A 16,440-nucleotide genomic window follows, 5' to 3' on the forward strand; every position below is an offset into this window, starting at 1 on the left:
CCGATGCACGCCTTCCATCATGCACGATGAACCATAACTTGGAAACTAAAAAGTCATAACAATATCAATGGTATTTTGATTGTCACGTATCATGTAACCTGCGATCTAACATTCGCCTAGACGCAAGTGGCATCTATCGTGATACACACCAGATTCCATTTGATGGTGCATATGTCTAGTTATCGTTAATGGTAGAGAATCCAACATCTATCCAAGCTCTCATTCTATCTCCGTAACGAATCGTCATCCAAAGAAGACTGCAAAATGAGTAGACCACGGAGTCAGACCAAGGACTCTGAGTACCACGTGGAAGCTTACCCAAATGCAACCCATCCCAGGACTGCAGCAATGGTATTCGTAGCCACCAAGCCAATAAGATCGATAGACGGTAGAACCATTGCGGCCGCAAGCGCCGTGATGAGGGACCGTAAAGCACTGAAATACAACCGTCGGGGTGAGAAGCTGTGAATTATGAACAATGAACTGCGTAAATTCCAACAGACCTATACGTAGCTTGAATTTCAGCACTGCGGGAATGCAAGATATCGACCGCATAAGCGGCGCATGGTGTCAGAACACTGTCAACCTATGCAAGTGTTAGTTAATAAGGATGTAAAGCGCTGGTATTTGAGCTTGCTTTACCCCCAATCCATGGAAGAAGAGACAGACCATACTAAGCGTCAGGCCAAGAGGTCCGTCTACGTACGTGGTGATAAGGCCAGAAAATAAAACGGAGAGCGGAACCAAGTAGAGCGCGCCCACCCAAGCCGCCCTGAGTCTGTCCTCGGGTACCCATTCACCCTTGCGTCGTATTTTCCACACCTTGATAATTTTATCAGAAAGACGTCCAGCCAGTGGGGCACCAACTGCGTCTCGTCAGACACTGTATTCAATGGCAACAGAAAAAGACAGGAAACAAACTTAAATTCCCCAAACCACAAGAGAGGAAGCAGGCACCGATTAGAGCTTGATTTTCTATATGATAGCGTACGCCCTTTGAAAAAGTTAGTTCATGGACACCATGGACATTTAGCTACTTACAATTGTATATGCCAAGGGGACGAGCAGAACTAACCACAAAATTAACATGCCCCATGATCCATGAAAGAGTTCACATACCAAAATCTGTCAGCAAAACCAGACCACTAGCTATAGACTATTACTCAGATTAAATCAGTGCTTTGTAATGTGGTACAATGAGAGAGAGCGCACAATGGCCAGTAAATTTGGGCTGCGCAACAACCACAGGCTGTCGAGTGGATTGACGAGCTTGAATCGTCCTCTCTCAGATTCTGGGATCTTGTCCTTCCCTCTGGTACCAGGATGACTAGTCTCTGGGAGAAACAGGAACACCAAAAGGATTTCAATCAAACCCCAGACTCCCAGTATGAGCTGCATCGTCCGCCACGATGCATATTCAGCAGCGGTACCTAACGCATAACACACACGTAAGTTCACTTGCACAAGCTAAGTCTAACGTGAAAAAAGTTATATGTACCTCCAGCGAGAGGTGCCAATGCAGGTCCGAGGAGACAGGCCTATGGATGGATGAGATCTTAGTAGGCCACCAAACAGAAAATGTCATACTTAAAGGAAACGGGTGGTGCAACGTACCCCGAAAAATATGCCCATTGCAGTCCCGCGCTCCTCAAGTTGATATATATCACCAATAACGCCGGATCCCAAGGACAGGCCACCCGAAGAACCAAAAGCCTGCACGACACGCCAAAAGAGAAGGTTTTTTAATGTCGATGACACTGCTACTCCAACACTCCCAATGCATAATAAAGGCAGTCCATACAAATAAATAGGCCGACGACCATCTATGGAAAGGTGAGATCACGAATATTACTATGTAGAGAATTACGAAGACTCACAAAATGTAGAGTTGGAAGCCCAGAACAAGCTCCCAATGGCGGTGGAAAATATTGATAGGCTTACTGCCAGACTGAATTGATGGGTTTACAACGTCAATCCACGGCACCCTATCTCGTATAATGACAACCTAGAAAAGGTAGCATACTTACCTGACTATGGCACCAGTTGAATTCAAGTCGCGGGCTATTTGAGGAATCGATGGAATAAATGATCCAGCTACGAATACTACGAACCGAGGGCTTTGTAGCTTTAATACGAAATCATCAGGTATATGTTCTTACATGGTAGCAGGCCAGCCAAGGATACGACGGAAAGGATAGTTCGTTTTTGTGATTCGCTGAAACGACTGTACAATGCCAGATGTGCAACGCGTCGTTCATCTCGCTCCTGGTTCTCCGAATGCAGGAGAGGACTCTCTTCTGAAGACATGATAACAATAGCTGCTCAGAGAGCTAGGCAAGAACAATACCTATTGCACCACAATCTCTCAAATGGCGTTTGGAGGGCTATTGCTGAGTCTGCTGACCTGACTCGACCGGAGTCAGTCCCGTTGAAATGGAGACATGGCATTCATAAAACGTGATCAGTAACCATAAACGAAGAATCAAATGACTCTACAGTAAAGGCGAGATATATTAGAAACTCCAGAAGTTAACTTGTATACTGCAAGGGGAATATAGGATGGGTAAAAAATGCTGGAAATAATACAGGTGAGTGTTTTGTACGATACGTGCAGATGAAAACAAAGGGGCGCATTGAACAAGCGAAACCTGAATAAAACGAAACGGGGAGGGTGCAAGCAACTGTGGAGAAAAGCCAAAACAGAGACATTGTATAAAACATGTACAAAAGGCTAGGACGACGTTATCGTGTCCGACCGGTTGCAACTTTGTTAGTCTCAGCAACATTTTCGAGTTGATTACTTCGCTTTACGGCCAGTTCGTGTTGACGCTCGAGGCTCCTAGAAATATACTGTCAGCATAGCCATTCTAAGGAGACAAGGCTTTTCACTTACTTGATCTGGCTCTCAAGCTCTACTACTCTTTCTTTCCCACCTTGCCGCTCTCTCTTGTACTTCTCCTCCGCGGCCTTGATGCGAGCCTCATACTCTTTCACGCGGGCTTCCCACTTTGAATCAACAGTGACGGTCTTCTGAATCATGTTCGCGATTTTCTCTTCGGAATGGAGAAGTTGGTTCTGGGTGACGGTTAGACGTTTTTCCGCGTTAATAGCACGAGCCATAAGAGATTTGACTTCTGCTGTATCACCCTGAGCGGGCCGCCTCGAGCTGCTAAGCTGCGTCGTAAGTTCCGCAGCGGTAGCCTTATGCGATATTAATCACTTTGGTTAGTTGTAGTATGCATCATATAGAACGCACCTTTAACGCTTCGAGTTCGCCTTCTTTTGCTGTATATTTACGTCGCCAAGTTGCCTTCGCCTCACCATACGCTTTCACACTCGATTCGAATTTGTCGATCTGCTTCCACCTGTTATCGAGTTGTTTCCTCATGTCAGTTAGCTTCTCGGTGAATCTCGCCTCAGCCTCTTTACAACGCTTGTCAAAGTCCAGTTGTATCTGACTCAGAGCCTTCAACCGAGTAATAAGATTGTCATGGAAGACACTAAAGTTGGTGAAAGGTTTTGTCTCAGCTTGAGAGCCTTTCTTCTGCATACAAACTATGATCAGGCATACGCATGAGATAGATTGAGTACAAACACACATACCGGTGTCTTGTCAACTCCAAGGATCTTATCCATGTATTGATAAATAGTGAGTAGAAGGGTGTTCCTCTCAGTCAACTGGTCTCTATACTGTGATTCAGCAGCCAACAACGACCTTTGGTCCTTTGAAAGCCTTTGCTCAAGTTCACTGGCTTTGGTGCGTGATGTTGACAGCTCAGACTCGGCATTCTTCAAGCCAGCCTGCACACCATCCAGCTTCTCCGATACATTCAGACGCGCTTGCGTCTGAGCGGCAAGCTGGGAAGCAAGGTCACGGTTCTCTGCATGTAGTTTGTCGATCATGCCATCCCGATCGCGAGTCTTATTTTCACGCTCGTCAATTCCTTTGCGTGCACGAGAAAGCTCGTCCTCGAGACGTTCGACGTCCCTCTTTAAGCGATCAACCTCGAGTTGCAGAGAGAAGCGCGCGGTTGTATGCGATTCGCCAAGTTTCTTCGACTCCGCCTCAAGAGTTTGAAGGGCACTCTGTACTGCGTCCAGGTCGGATTCTCTCTGGGCTAACAAGGACTGTGTCCGAGCGAGGTCGTTGAGAGCAGACTGGAGAGCAGACTCTTTAGCTTCAAGTGCCCGCCGCTCTCGACGAATTTCAGCATCGTGGTCTTGATCGCATTTTTCCATTTCTACCTCCAAGCGTTGGCGAGCATCCCGTTCGCGTTGCACTTCTTCTACAAGATCTTCGATATGTTGAGCTAGCTCTTCCTGGCGAGATCTATGTGCGTGAATGTCCTCGCAACACTGATCGTACACATCCTGAAGTTCTTGAAGTTGAGACTTGAGCCCAGATAGTTTCTAGGAAGATTGATTGTTGTCAGTGAAAAAAGCTACTTAGGCGTTCAATTGATGTTTCTGACCTCCTTTAGAGCAGCAGCTAGTGCCTCCAGTCTCTCCCGCTCAACAGCCTCTTCTTCTCGTATCCGATCACTTTCCTCCTTCAACTTGTCGTTCTCTTCCTCTAACAAGTACACTTGCTCACCCAACTTCTCGATCTCCCTATTTGTAGCACTGATCTCCGCATCCTTGTCTTCAGCTTCGCGCTCAAGATGAGCCAGTGCAGCTTCAAACTTGGCATGCAGATCATTAGTATTTGCTTCGAGTTCTGAGATGTTCAGTCTTAGGTCTTTAGACTCGGTCTCGCGTTCCGCAAGCACCTGTAAGGATAAAAATAGTTAGCCATCCAAATGACGTTGAAAATATATATTGGTTCCATGCTTACATCGCGTAACTCCTCAACCTGTCCTCTGGCTTCCTCGACTTCCCCTCTCCACTCCTGCTCAACGACCTCGACGATTCGATCGTGCTCAGCTACCAAAACATCAATTTCCCGATTCTTCATCTCAATATCATCGTCCTTCTGCTGCAGTTCAATCGTAGCGGCGGCTAGCTTGTCCCGCAGAGCATTAAGGTTGTCTTCGACGACCTCACGCTCCTCCCGTTCCTCCAAAATCTGCGCTCGACTTTCGCTTCGTTCAATGGACTCAGCTTCTCTTCGGCGTTGTATATCCTCGATTTCTAACCGAAGAGCATCATTCTCGTCCGCCAGTTCTTCCTTTTCGTCCTCTTTCTGCAACACTAACTCATTCTGCTCCTCGATCCTTGCTCTCAGATCCTCGTTCTCCGCTTCCAACTCCTCCATTCTGCGCTTCAAGCGGTCCCTGCGGCTTTCACCACCCTCTGCCATGGAATCATCCCCTCTTCTCTCCACTATTTCTCGCAACCGATCGATCTCCTCCATATTATCCTCTAACAGCCCTCGTACGTTCTCTAGCTCTTCCTCTAGCTCAACATTACGAGCTTCCGAGTCTCTCAAAGCAACATCGTCTGCTTCTGAAATATGCCCTCTTCTCAGTTCGCGAAGCTCTCTTTCCCGTTCCTGTAACTTCTCTTCCAGCTCCCGTTCACGCTCTCGAGAGCCTCCAGCACCCCGCTGAGATCGTTCCAATTCGCGTTCAAGCTCCAAGACAAGTTTCTTGAGTTTCTTCATCTCCATACCTCGTTGTTGCACCTCTATTTTCAGGTTTATGTTCTGTTTCAAGGCAGCATCGATCTGATCTGGGGCAAGCTGGGCCAATCTCTCCTCCAGAAAGTGAACTCGTAGTTTTATGTTAAAGTTCTCTTTTTTGAGATTGTCGATATGCTGAAGATACGGTTGCCTTGAGTTGAATCATAAATTAAGATAAAATATATACGTGCAAATACCTTCTCCTGATCGCGAAGCGTCAGAGTCACGCCCTTGGTGCCACCAACGCTAGCTCTTGAGCGTTTTGCGCGTGCGGCAAGTGGTGTGTCAGGACCCTCTCCCCATTGCTTCTCACGTCCTGGAGTGTCAAGTAGATCGCCTTCGGCATGTTCGCCTTCTTCCAGGCTTGAAAGGCCAAGCCTTTTGAATGCTGAATTGGGCTCGTCGGCCTTTCTCCTTGGATAGTCTGGTGGAGAGGGCGTTGCTATTGGTGCTGACGATGGTGCAGTTGTCTGAGATGATGAGGATGGAACACGTAGGTTACGGGCTGGGGTGGAGAACCCTGAGACTAGCGATCCAAGCGAAAGATCAGGTAGAGTTCCTATGGATTGTATGGATGTATCTGGACGGCTATTTAGTGCTGCAGACATAGTGTCCGTCAATGGATTCTGTGGTGAACTTGGAATACAGCACGATTCAGATCCTATAACAGTTCAACAAAGATGCAGTAAATATGGACTCATGAGTGAACTTCCTTGTCTTGAATGATGCACATGCACATAATACATACCTATAACTGATGTAGGGACGACCTGCCACGACCTTGCAGATTCCTGTCATGCGCTGCGTGGCGGACGCGCTGCAAAAGCGTTGGACCAACAGAAGGAACTACTAGTACTTTGGGCACGTGAAGTTACATAAGCTTTCGGAAATGCCCGGATTGTCAATGGAGACTAGTCTCATTGTACTTACGCTGCAAGAAAACTTTCTGTTTGGCCCGGAGATGGGCGAATCTCAACCAAAAGTCCTTCGCAGATCATCGAGGAATGAATCCCCCTCCTCTGTATGATACATCTGCATTTGCATGCTTCTCTTATCCTGACGCAGCTCCATCAGCAAGAAAATGCTGCATGAAGTCAAATAGACGGTGCTGGAGACGACGCAATACTAGTTAGTGTATGCACTTTTTTGACAAAAAAAAACAATGTCTTGAGGGCGGTGCCGCCCATCCCGTCAGTGTCAACGAGGCAAGGTAGTTCGGACCAGACTAGGAAATCAGTAGCAATGATACGCCCAGGAAAGGAAGATAAGTGATTGTTATATTGATCAATTGATATACGACTACAAATTACAATTATGAAATTTAATAACGATATAAGCTGGAAAGCCTCATGAACCCAGGAAGGAAAATGAAATCTAGACGAAGCATAGTATTAGGTTAAAAGTACTGAAGCATGCTGTTAGTTGACACTCACCATTATTTTGTACGGCGCTTTACTGAGGAGCTTTGCCATCAGCAGCGTCGGTGGCACGGGGTTTAGCAATAGCTTTCTTTGGTTTTGCTGGTGGCGGAGCATTGGTCTGTAATTATATGTAAGATTAGAAAGAGTTGTATGAAGAAATTCACGCAAGGAAACTGACCGTGTAGGGAGCAAGCACTTCTTTTACCACTTCGGCAAGAGTCTTCACATGTGCGGGCGTGAACATCGTATCGTGGCGACCAGCCGCCACCTTCATATCCAAGTTCTTGATGCGATAGTCCCAACCGTTATGGTCATCAGCACCAGTGTCGAAGTCACTCGCATGTCCACTTCGGTACCACGAACGATCTTTGGGCACCACAAGTGTCGTTGCTCCATCATAATGCTCGGGCTCGAAATCAAACATTGAATCCAAGTTCTTGCGAATCTCGGTTCTCAGCTTGCCCTTCCATCTTTCACCGATGTCTGGGAAGTTCTCGGAAATGCGGTCGATCGCGCGTTGTGTCCAATCAGTCGACTTCAAGCTCTGACGCTCTGAACCAGGGATAAAGATTGGGTCGAACATGATTAAATGAGCAACTTCATCGCCGGCCTTCCGCAGCTTCGTCGCCATGCACAGTGCAACAGCTCCTCCGTAAGAATACCCACAGATCACGTACGGTCCTTGGGCTTGAACACTCTTCACAAGTGTGATATAATGGTCGGCCATGGATTCAACGGTTCCAAAGCCAGTAGCAGAACCGAAGTGACGGTCCCCGATGGCGTACATTTCGTTTGGCATGAATGCACCAAGACGCATAAATGGTGTAGCCATGCCGGTGATATCGTGTACGATGAAAAGACGTGGATGGACTCCTTTCTTTTTGATAGGTAAGAATTCGATCAAGAAATCACTGTCAGTGTCTTCTGCCTCCATAATCGCAAGACTGTCCTGGCCCATTGCATCGACTACGAGATTACCCAATTCGCGAATGGTTGGCCTAAGTCATGAAATCAATATACAGTTCTACTGACGAGGAGTTAGATCAACATACCTCAAATAGACATTGTTTAGACCGATGTGAACGTTAAAGGTCTTCGAGATAATACCAGCTGCTTGCACTGCCATCAAAGAATTTAAGCCAGTAGAGAAGAGATCGTGTGTTACACCAAAGCTACTAGGGTCCACTTTGAAAAGCCTGGAGAAGATAGACATAAGTTCTACCTCGACGTCTGACTGCGGTAAGCCTATCTCATTCGAGAGAGCTGCGGAGAATGACTTGAGGTCCATTTGTTTGAGAGCATTACGATCTATCTTGCCACTGCGCGACATAGGAAGTTGAGGGAGGGCAGCAATGAGAGAGGGATACATGAAACGAGGAAGACGTTCTGAGACAAAGATTCTCAACCCTTCCTTTTCGTCCTCAAGTTGTTCGGGATCTTGTTGCTTGAATTCGACAAATGCAACGATGGCAGGAGTGTCTTGGACGGTGCGGATAACGACAGCGCCCCTGTGCACACCGGGATATTTGGTGATAACGTCCTCGATTTCTCCCAGCTCGATACGTTGTCCTCTCAGCTTGATCTGACGATCTTCCCGACCACAGTATTCGATGTTTCCATCAGAGCGATAAAGAGCAATGTCTCCAGTCTTGTACAACCTTTCTCCAGATACGAAGGGGCTCTCGATGAATGCCTTGGCTGTAAGCTCCGGTTGATTCAGATAGCCTCTAGCTAACTGAACACCACCGATGTAAAGCTCGCCTTCTACGCCAATGGGTGTAGGTCGAAGTTGGTTATCTAGAATGTAGATGCGGTTGTTGGGTAGGGGCCGCCCGATGACGCCGGTAAGGGACGAGGAGGTAACATGACAAGAGATACAATCGACGGAAGCCTCTGTTGGACCATACATGTTTTTCAAGGTGACCAGATTCGACCAATCCTCAATCAACTTCTTGCCCAGTGCTTCTCCTGCAACTACAACGGTGTCCAAAGTCGGGTATTCCTCAGGCGGAACAACAGCCAGAATACTAGGAGTAACATGAAGGACGTTGATACGCAGAGACTTGATGGCTTTAGGGATATCACCAAGAACGAATTCCTTGCGTCCGGTAACCAGCGTAGCACCATGCGCAAGAGTACCGAAGACATCGATAACAAAAGGATCGAAAGTATACGCAAGCGATGACATCACGCGAACGCCCTGCCGGAATCCGTAGGCACTTGAATGTTGTATCAAGTTCGAAATTGAACGATGTTCGATCATCACGCCTTTGGGTTTGCCCGTACTGCCGCTCGTGAACCTAAGCAGATATGTTAGACCGACATAGTTATGAGAGTTGGTACAACGAACATGATGTAAGCGAGACTGGATGGAGTTAAACCATCAACAGTAAAGTTTCCTCCATCAAAGCGACTCAAACGCTTTTCATAGCTCGGATCATTAATGTAAGCAATCTAAACCAAGATAAGCGACCGTATTTGTTTACATGAAGACTTTACTAACCAATACTTTGGAAGCAAGACTCTTCTCAAACACACGTGAGTGATTTGAGGTGGTTAACAGAACTTTAGCCTTGCATTCCTCGATCATGAGCTCCTTGCGTAACGTGGGGTCGTCGGGGTCCAAAGGAACAAATGTACCACCAGCTTTGAGCACGGCCAAGATAGCTAGAATTTGGTGGATGCCCCTGTCGAAGCACAAGGCAATAACATCCCCATGGCCAACACCTTGCTGTATAAGTGACTTCGCAATGCGATTAGCTTTAGTGTTCAATTCAGTGTAAGTCAACGATTCGCTTTCAAACTCTATTGCAGTGAAGCGTGGTGTAGTTTTGGCCTGCTCTTCCACGAGTTGATGGACAGTGGTCTCCCGCACGGAAACTTCGCTAGCAGACGCAAGCTCTTTGACGAGTCTTTCATGTTCACGAACACTGAGTGCAGAAATATCCCCGACTTTGACGTGGGCATCACGGCCCAACGTTTCGATTAGATTAATGTACGCATCCAGGAATTGACGAGCCGCGTCCTCGGAATATAAGCGATTGTCAAAGCGAAGGACCACATGACCAGCCTTGGGATTTACTGTGAGGAGGAATTCGTACTGTTCTTCGCCATTAGGAAGAGGCAGGATCGTCTTTGCCTTCAAATGGTTCAACCCAAGTTGAGAAATTGTCTCCATGTTCACACCACCCGGCGCAAAGAGGTGCTTGAAATAACCGCGTCCATGGGAGGAGGCTTTCCCTTGAGCAACAATATCCTCATATGTTACTTCATCATTGGCCAGACATGCGATCAACGAGTCCTTGAATTTAGCCAAATATTCGAAGAAGCTCTCTTCAACATCTACGACAGTTTTGATGGGCAGCATATTGGCGAAGAAGCCAATCACAGTGGATAAGAGACTGATATTGCGTTGGGTGACAGCAGTGCCGACCACGAAGGACGACTGAGAGGAATATTTATGGAGAAGTATATTGTATGCTGCGAAGAAACCAGTGAAGGGCGTTGCACCTGCTTCATTGACAATCTTGTGATATTGCTCAAGGGCTCCAGTGCCGATCTTGGCTTCGATCTGAGTAATAGGTGCCAGTTCCCTGTCTGACGGTGTAGCGAGTGTAAGATGCAGAGGTTGAGTGTCTTGTAGATTCTCGGCCCAGAATTGCAGTTGCTCATCCCGCAACTCCGCACGGCGTTCGGATGTTTTTGCGAGCCAATCGCTGAAATCGGAGTAGTGGAATCTGACGTCTGGGATGCTACCTGGGCCATTTAAGTATAGACCGAATAACTCGTAGAAGAATACGCCAAGGGAAGCTTCATCAATAATGATATGGTGAATGACAACGTTGAATGCCCAGTCACCCCCGCCGAGGTCAGACATCGTGGCAGTCAAGAGAGGCAGCTGATCAAGCTTGAAGTTAGGCTCGTGGTTCATAGCTAAGCTCATTTCGTAAGCCTTAGCAGTAGGGTCAGATTCGGTGGAGAGATCGACAAGTGACGCCTGGAATTCGACAGATGGGTAAATGGTCTGCTCCAGCTTTCCGAGTTCTTCGTTCCAAGTGAATGCCGTTCGCAGAGCACCGTGGCGTTGCACAACTTCCTGGAAAGCTTCTGTCATGCGGTCAACATCGATAGGTGTGTCGGAATGTATAGTGACGAAGTAGCCTTCATGGGTGTCCCATTGCGTCGCGCCATAACGTGACATGTTCGAGTCGATCTTGCTCACTGCTCGCTTGCGAGCGTTGTCGTATTCACGCTAGAAAATCAATTTAAGTCATTTGGCGTGATTCATGTGAATATAAGAGCGCACTTGAGCAAGCCAAATTCTGTATTGATGAGGAGACGCGTCGGTGGTGTATGGTTCATCATAGGCAAGGCGGTCTTGTAGGATGGGAATCAGGGGCTCGCCATATTTAGCAGAGCCGTCGTCTTCAGCGAATACAGAATCATCTCCACTGCTTTGTAATCCCACTTTGGCAACCATTTCATCTAGTGCACCAATAGTCATGGAGCCAAGCAATTCAATCTGGCTGACTTGGATGTTGAAGCGGATTTTGAGCTGGTTGCTGTAACGAGTAGCTACAAAAGGAAGGAATGTTATTTAAAGTTAAGGTAAGAGTAAAATTATACCTACCTCCCAGTGAGTCCAATCCAAAGCTAGTGATCAGTGCATTGTCGGTAATTTGCTCTACGTCCATGCTCAAGAGTGCACCTAGTAACGTAGCAGGTGATTCTGCTACATCTCCATCCTTGCCTCCTCCAGCATTGGAGACAAGGTACTTGGTCGGCAGCAGGTGCTCGTAGAGTAAGGGCTCGCTAGTAGAGAATACATCGGGAATCGTTGCCGTTGCTAACATCGGAACATAGTGTGCAATGCGTCGGATCAAGGAATCACCGATGAAGTTGCAGACTTGAGCAGTGGTCATACCAGACTTCGCTAACGAAGCTGTGTTTGCACGACCCTTGGTAGCAAGGACCAGACGCTTGAAGATACCAGAGTCCGTGATAGGAGGGAACGACATGGAAATCGTATTAGGGATCAAGTCAGCGATGCGGTCAAGATAACTGAAATTCTCGTGATTAGCGAGCGATATGAAAATGTGACTGAATCCACTCACAGTTGCGATGCGCAGTATGCGGCCTGCCCTGCGTTACCAAATACAGATCCAATTGTAGAGAAAAGGAGGAGGAAATCCAAAGAGGCTGGATTTACGCAGCTCAAAAGAGTAGTCAGTGCATCTACTTTGGATTGATAGACCTCGTCGAAAGATTGTTGTGTCAAATTCGTAAACTTGCCATCACGAAGAACGACAGTCATTAAGAAAATGCCACCAATGGCCCCAGCTTTCTCTGCAGTCTCGACCACAGCAGCTGTTTGTTGTTTATTGACAGCATCGCACGAAATAACTTCGATGTGAGCGCCCGACTCACGGAGGTGTTGGACGTATAGATTGTCTACTTTCGTGAGACCTTGAGGTCCACGACGGCTGGTGAGGATGATATGGCGAGCTCCATGAATAAACATCCATTCCGTGAGGCGCACACCGAGCTCACTGGAGCCGCCAACAAGAATATAGCTCTTGCGTGGACTAAACAGCTGACCGGTGGGATCAATACGTACTGGCCCAGTCTGCTTAGGAACGAGGACCAAGGAATCAAGGTTTGCTCCCGTCGCTGCCTCACGTGCATTTTCCATGGAAATAGTCCTTGAGCGCAACTTGAAGGCACGCGAACTATGCGCAACGAGCATAGCAGAGATCATAGAAGCGGTGTCACGTGGAGAAGCCTCTGCGAGTTTGCGCAAGTCAAGGATGTGAGTAGACGGCGCCCCAGGTGGTGGCCTCGTTGTATCTTGACCTTCACTTTGAACGTGTATGTAACAGCCGAAAAGGGATAAGGCATCAGCTCCTACTCCAAATGCAGGACTACCTTGGGGATTCAAGGCGACATCGAAAGCCACAATACCATTTTTGCGCAACCACGCAGGAGCAGCTACCGAAAAGTCGTCGATAATGATAATGGAATCTTCTGACACATCGAGTTCCGAAGAGAGATAGCTTGCTTCTGCCACAGAAGAAACGGTACACAAAAACTTTCCGCCAAAGCGCTGGCAGATTTGTACGGCATTGTAACCGGCACCTAGAATGTGTTAGTTAATGCGCAATGATGGACGGTTGCTAGTGTTGGGACTTACTGCTAGCGGCGTCATGAATGAGGATATTGGATGACTTAGAGATTTTTGCAAGCTGCAAAAGACCTGACCACGACGCTAAGAAGGCAGAAGGCAGTGCGGCCGCTTCTTCAGCTGTCACTCCAGCTGGAAGCTGCACAACAGCATCCTCATCCGCAATCATGACATTAACAGGAGTGTGACGAGATACTCCAACAACCTGTGACGATGTCTGATGTTAGTGAGGAAGAATCATGACGCGACTGAAAATCTACCTTGGTGCTAGTACCAAAGGCTTTAACAGCAGAGCCTACAGATTTTATAGAGCCAACGAATGTAATCGAGGGTTTCTCGGCTGATATGCTTTCCATCCCCAGAGCATCAACTTGGACTTCTACTTGTGTATCGCCAAGGCTGGGAGGGAAGTGTGCCGCAACCGTGGTCATGGCGCCTGAATGAGTAGATAATCCGATTGCAGGGATAACTGTATCATTGACTTCCACGGAACCATTGACAAGCCTACGGACGAAAACTTCACCATTGCGAGATATCTTCAGATGTTGTTCCAGTAAGAGCGAATTGCGACGCAAGTCATGGATGACTTTCTCCCGTGCTGCTGCCGCCAGCGTGTGATCCTCAAATAGTACTGAACGAACGACGAATTCTGGAGATTCGGCTATCAAACACGAAGCGACGCCCAATGCACCACAGCCAGCGGCGTTGTCTTCCCCAGTGATCCAAACTTCGGAGTCGGCCCCAACATTCTTAGCAATCTCTACGAGCTCTCCCTCTTGACCATGTATGAATGGGTGGATGATAACGCTCTTGAAGGGACCAGCAGGAACCGAAACAGTACATTCGGAAACGCGAACTACGAGGAGGGCGCAGCCATCTGTTAGCTGAGACGTCTGGACCTCGACACCAGAAACTGCACGAAGCTGCTCAGTCAATGCTGGGAGCGTCATTTGAGCATAGTTCGCATCTTCCGAAGCAGCCTTCGAGTCTACAATTCATTAATCAGACGTAATCTTCTGGTATGCATCGGCAGACTCACCAGACACAGTTAGGAGGATGATTCCAGAAGGTACCAAGAAGTTGGTCAAGTGAGCAATATCAATAGGAACAGCTGAAAGGTCCACGGATCGTAGGACGATATCAAAGCTAAATACCGCTCAGCGTTAATGGTGGATCTAGTTTAACGAAATCAAGCCTACCTGGCAAAGGAACTGGTAGCCGCGTCGTCCTTGAGAGTCCATGAGTCAACTAGCAGAGATTGCGTGTGCGAGTAGTTCATTTCGGAGGTCTTTGCATCGGCTTCCTCAGGAGACCCGGCACCACAGACATATGAAACCAGTACGTGATTTTCAATCAACAGCGAAGACAGAGAAGCATCCAGACTCTTTGCAATGGCAGACGTGGTGTCCAGGTCTATCACTCGTACCACTTGGCGACCTGCAGTGACAGCATTTTTGACAAGGGTATTGAACGCGGAACGTAGTGATCCACCAGAAGGAACAGAAAGCAACGACGAAGGGAATGCTTTTGATTGCCAGGCAGTGGTCAAACGCTCCTCGACGCTGCTATCAGTGATGGCGATAGGCTCAGCTTCTGGCGCGCGAGCAATCTCGAAGCCCTCGATCGTGAACAAAACGCGCCCTTCGGAATTGCAGATAACATAGTCGGATTTGAATGGTCCAGCTGGAGCCCAGTGACGAACTATGAAGTAAGTCCAAATGCCTTTCTTGAGTTCCGAGTCAAGATTAGGTGCATCATGGCTATCCCATCGACGTAGAGAATCAATCTTGACGGGCAAGAAGACACCATTGAAGTCAAAGAGTTTAGTCTCCATATTTATGAACATAGCCAGACCACATTGAGTTATACTGTCAAGAATACCAGGGTGGATGACATATCCATTACCATAGACATCAGGTGTCCCTTCTGGTATCTCGAGTCGCGTGAGATAGGCCTTGCCACCCCAACTGTCCTCATCTGCAACTTCATGCACAACTTTAAGATAGTTCCTGAAGTGATCTTGGTATCGGTACGCGGAAGGGATAGCATCGTAAAACTCGTCTCCAGTGAGGGATCCTTTAGAGAGAGGGAGCTTGGATTGGACATCGAACATGCGAGGGGAATTGGCATCGAAAGCAGGGTTGACACGAGAGAAAGAACCACTCGCATAGACTGAATCCAAGACGATATCACCATTGATGAATTCGTTGTTAGTCGATGCGCGGAATTGCCATTTGTCGCCTTCAATGACACAACCAGCATGACCAGGAAGATTATCATGGCCATTCAGAACGAGAGGTTTGTGAATGGCGATATTGGACGCAACCATGGCACCATTCTCAAGAATGCTCTCAACGTATCTAGATATTGATCAGTATATAAATCATAAGCAACAAGATGTATGACGACATACCCAGATGCAGGGAAAAGGACCGCATCAAAGACGATATGACCTGTCAAGTCAGGGTGACTGTCAACATTGAGGCGGAAATGGGCAGGAGCAACGGGTCGTGGTTTCTCCCGAAGACGCCTGGATTGATCCGACGCAGACTCCGCCCAACAATGAGATTTGTTGTAAGGGTACTCTGGCAAAATCGCCTTCCCAAAGCCGGTCTGACCATCAGACGAGGCACAAAGTTTATCGAAGTCGACTCTCTTGAATCCAGAGACGAGCATGTTTCCAATGCCCTCAAGGAATTGATAGTGTTCGCCAGTGTTCTGCGCGGGAACTTTGGGGTTAGGACGGCGAATCAAGCTAACAGGTTCACCCCCGCATTGCTCGATATAAGCCTTCAGTACAGGATGAGGGGCAATTTCAAGGAATAATAGTCCCTCTGAACCTTCGTCGTTGATTAGCTTGTTAATGGCGGTACCGAACAAAACGGGTCGACGAATGTTATCCCAGCAGTAATCGATGTCGAGATCGCGGTCCAACCACTTTCCATCGGCCGTGGACATAACTCGAGCAACAGGCTTATTTGTACCTTTCCCAAGGGGTTCCTGCATGAGCGACTTGAAAAGCTCCTCCTGGGGCTCCATGAGAGGAGTATGGAATGCGCATCCAACACGTAATTTAGCTGCGAAAATCTTGTCCTTTGGGTCGTTCGCAAGCTCGACCATAGCATCAATGAGCTCATGAGTACCTGCGACAGTGACGGCCTGAGGAGAGTTAATTCCCGCGATCCATAGGCCACTAGCTGCCTTTGCCTTCGAAAGAA

General features: G+C 47.7%; 4 protein-coding genes across 4 annotated transcripts; 1 reads left to right on the top strand and 3 right to left on the bottom strand.

The window, feature by feature from the left end:
- Positions 1-56: 56 nt before the first annotated feature.
- On the bottom strand, positions 57-2,367 carry SERLADRAFT_475141 (uncharacterized protein; the record flags this gene model as incomplete). Its single annotated transcript, XM_007321747.1, has 12 exons — positions 57-257; positions 319-435; positions 504-866; positions 922-994; positions 1,042-1,070; positions 1,120-1,156; positions 1,213-1,430; positions 1,499-1,538; positions 1,615-1,823; positions 1,878-1,948; positions 2,028-2,103; positions 2,160-2,367. 10 exons carry the CDS (start codon positions 2,305-2,307, stop codon positions 598-600), a joined length of 1,170 nt encoding a protein of 389 aa, XP_007321809.1.
- A 4,510-nt stretch (positions 2,368-6,877) lies between these two features.
- On the bottom strand, positions 6,878-9,223 carry SERLADRAFT_475148 (uncharacterized protein; the record flags this gene model as incomplete). The annotated part of the gene is made up of 4 exons (XM_007321748.1): positions 6,878-6,994; positions 7,054-7,159; positions 7,220-8,039; positions 8,094-9,223. The coding sequence occupies 3 exons, from the start codon at positions 8,948-8,950 to the stop codon at positions 7,073-7,075; spliced, it is 1,764 nt and encodes a 587-aa protein (XP_007321810.1).
- A 5,390-nt stretch (positions 9,224-14,613) lies between these two features.
- SERLADRAFT_372653 (uncharacterized protein) lies at positions 14,614-14,886 on the top strand (the record flags this gene model as incomplete). The annotated part of the gene is made up of 1 exon (XM_007321749.1): positions 14,614-14,886. One exon carries the CDS (start codon positions 14,614-14,616, stop codon positions 14,884-14,886), a length of 273 nt encoding a protein of 90 aa, XP_007321811.1.
- Positions 14,887-15,915: 1,029 nt separating this feature from the next.
- Positions 15,916-16,434, bottom strand: SERLADRAFT_475152 (uncharacterized protein; the record flags this gene model as incomplete). The annotated part of the gene is made up of 1 exon (XM_007321750.1): positions 15,916-16,434. A coding segment is annotated over one exon (426 nt), but the record flags the coding sequence as incomplete, so codon positions are not given.
- Between the last annotated feature and the right edge of the window lie 6 nt (positions 16,435-16,440).

This window comes from Serpula lacrymans (genome assembly GCF_000218685.1).
Source record: "Serpula lacrymans var. lacrymans S7.9 unplaced genomic scaffold SERLAscaffold_11, whole genome shotgun sequence".
Lineage (NCBI taxonomy): Eukaryota > Fungi > Basidiomycota > Agaricomycetes > Boletales > Serpulaceae > Serpula > Serpula lacrymans.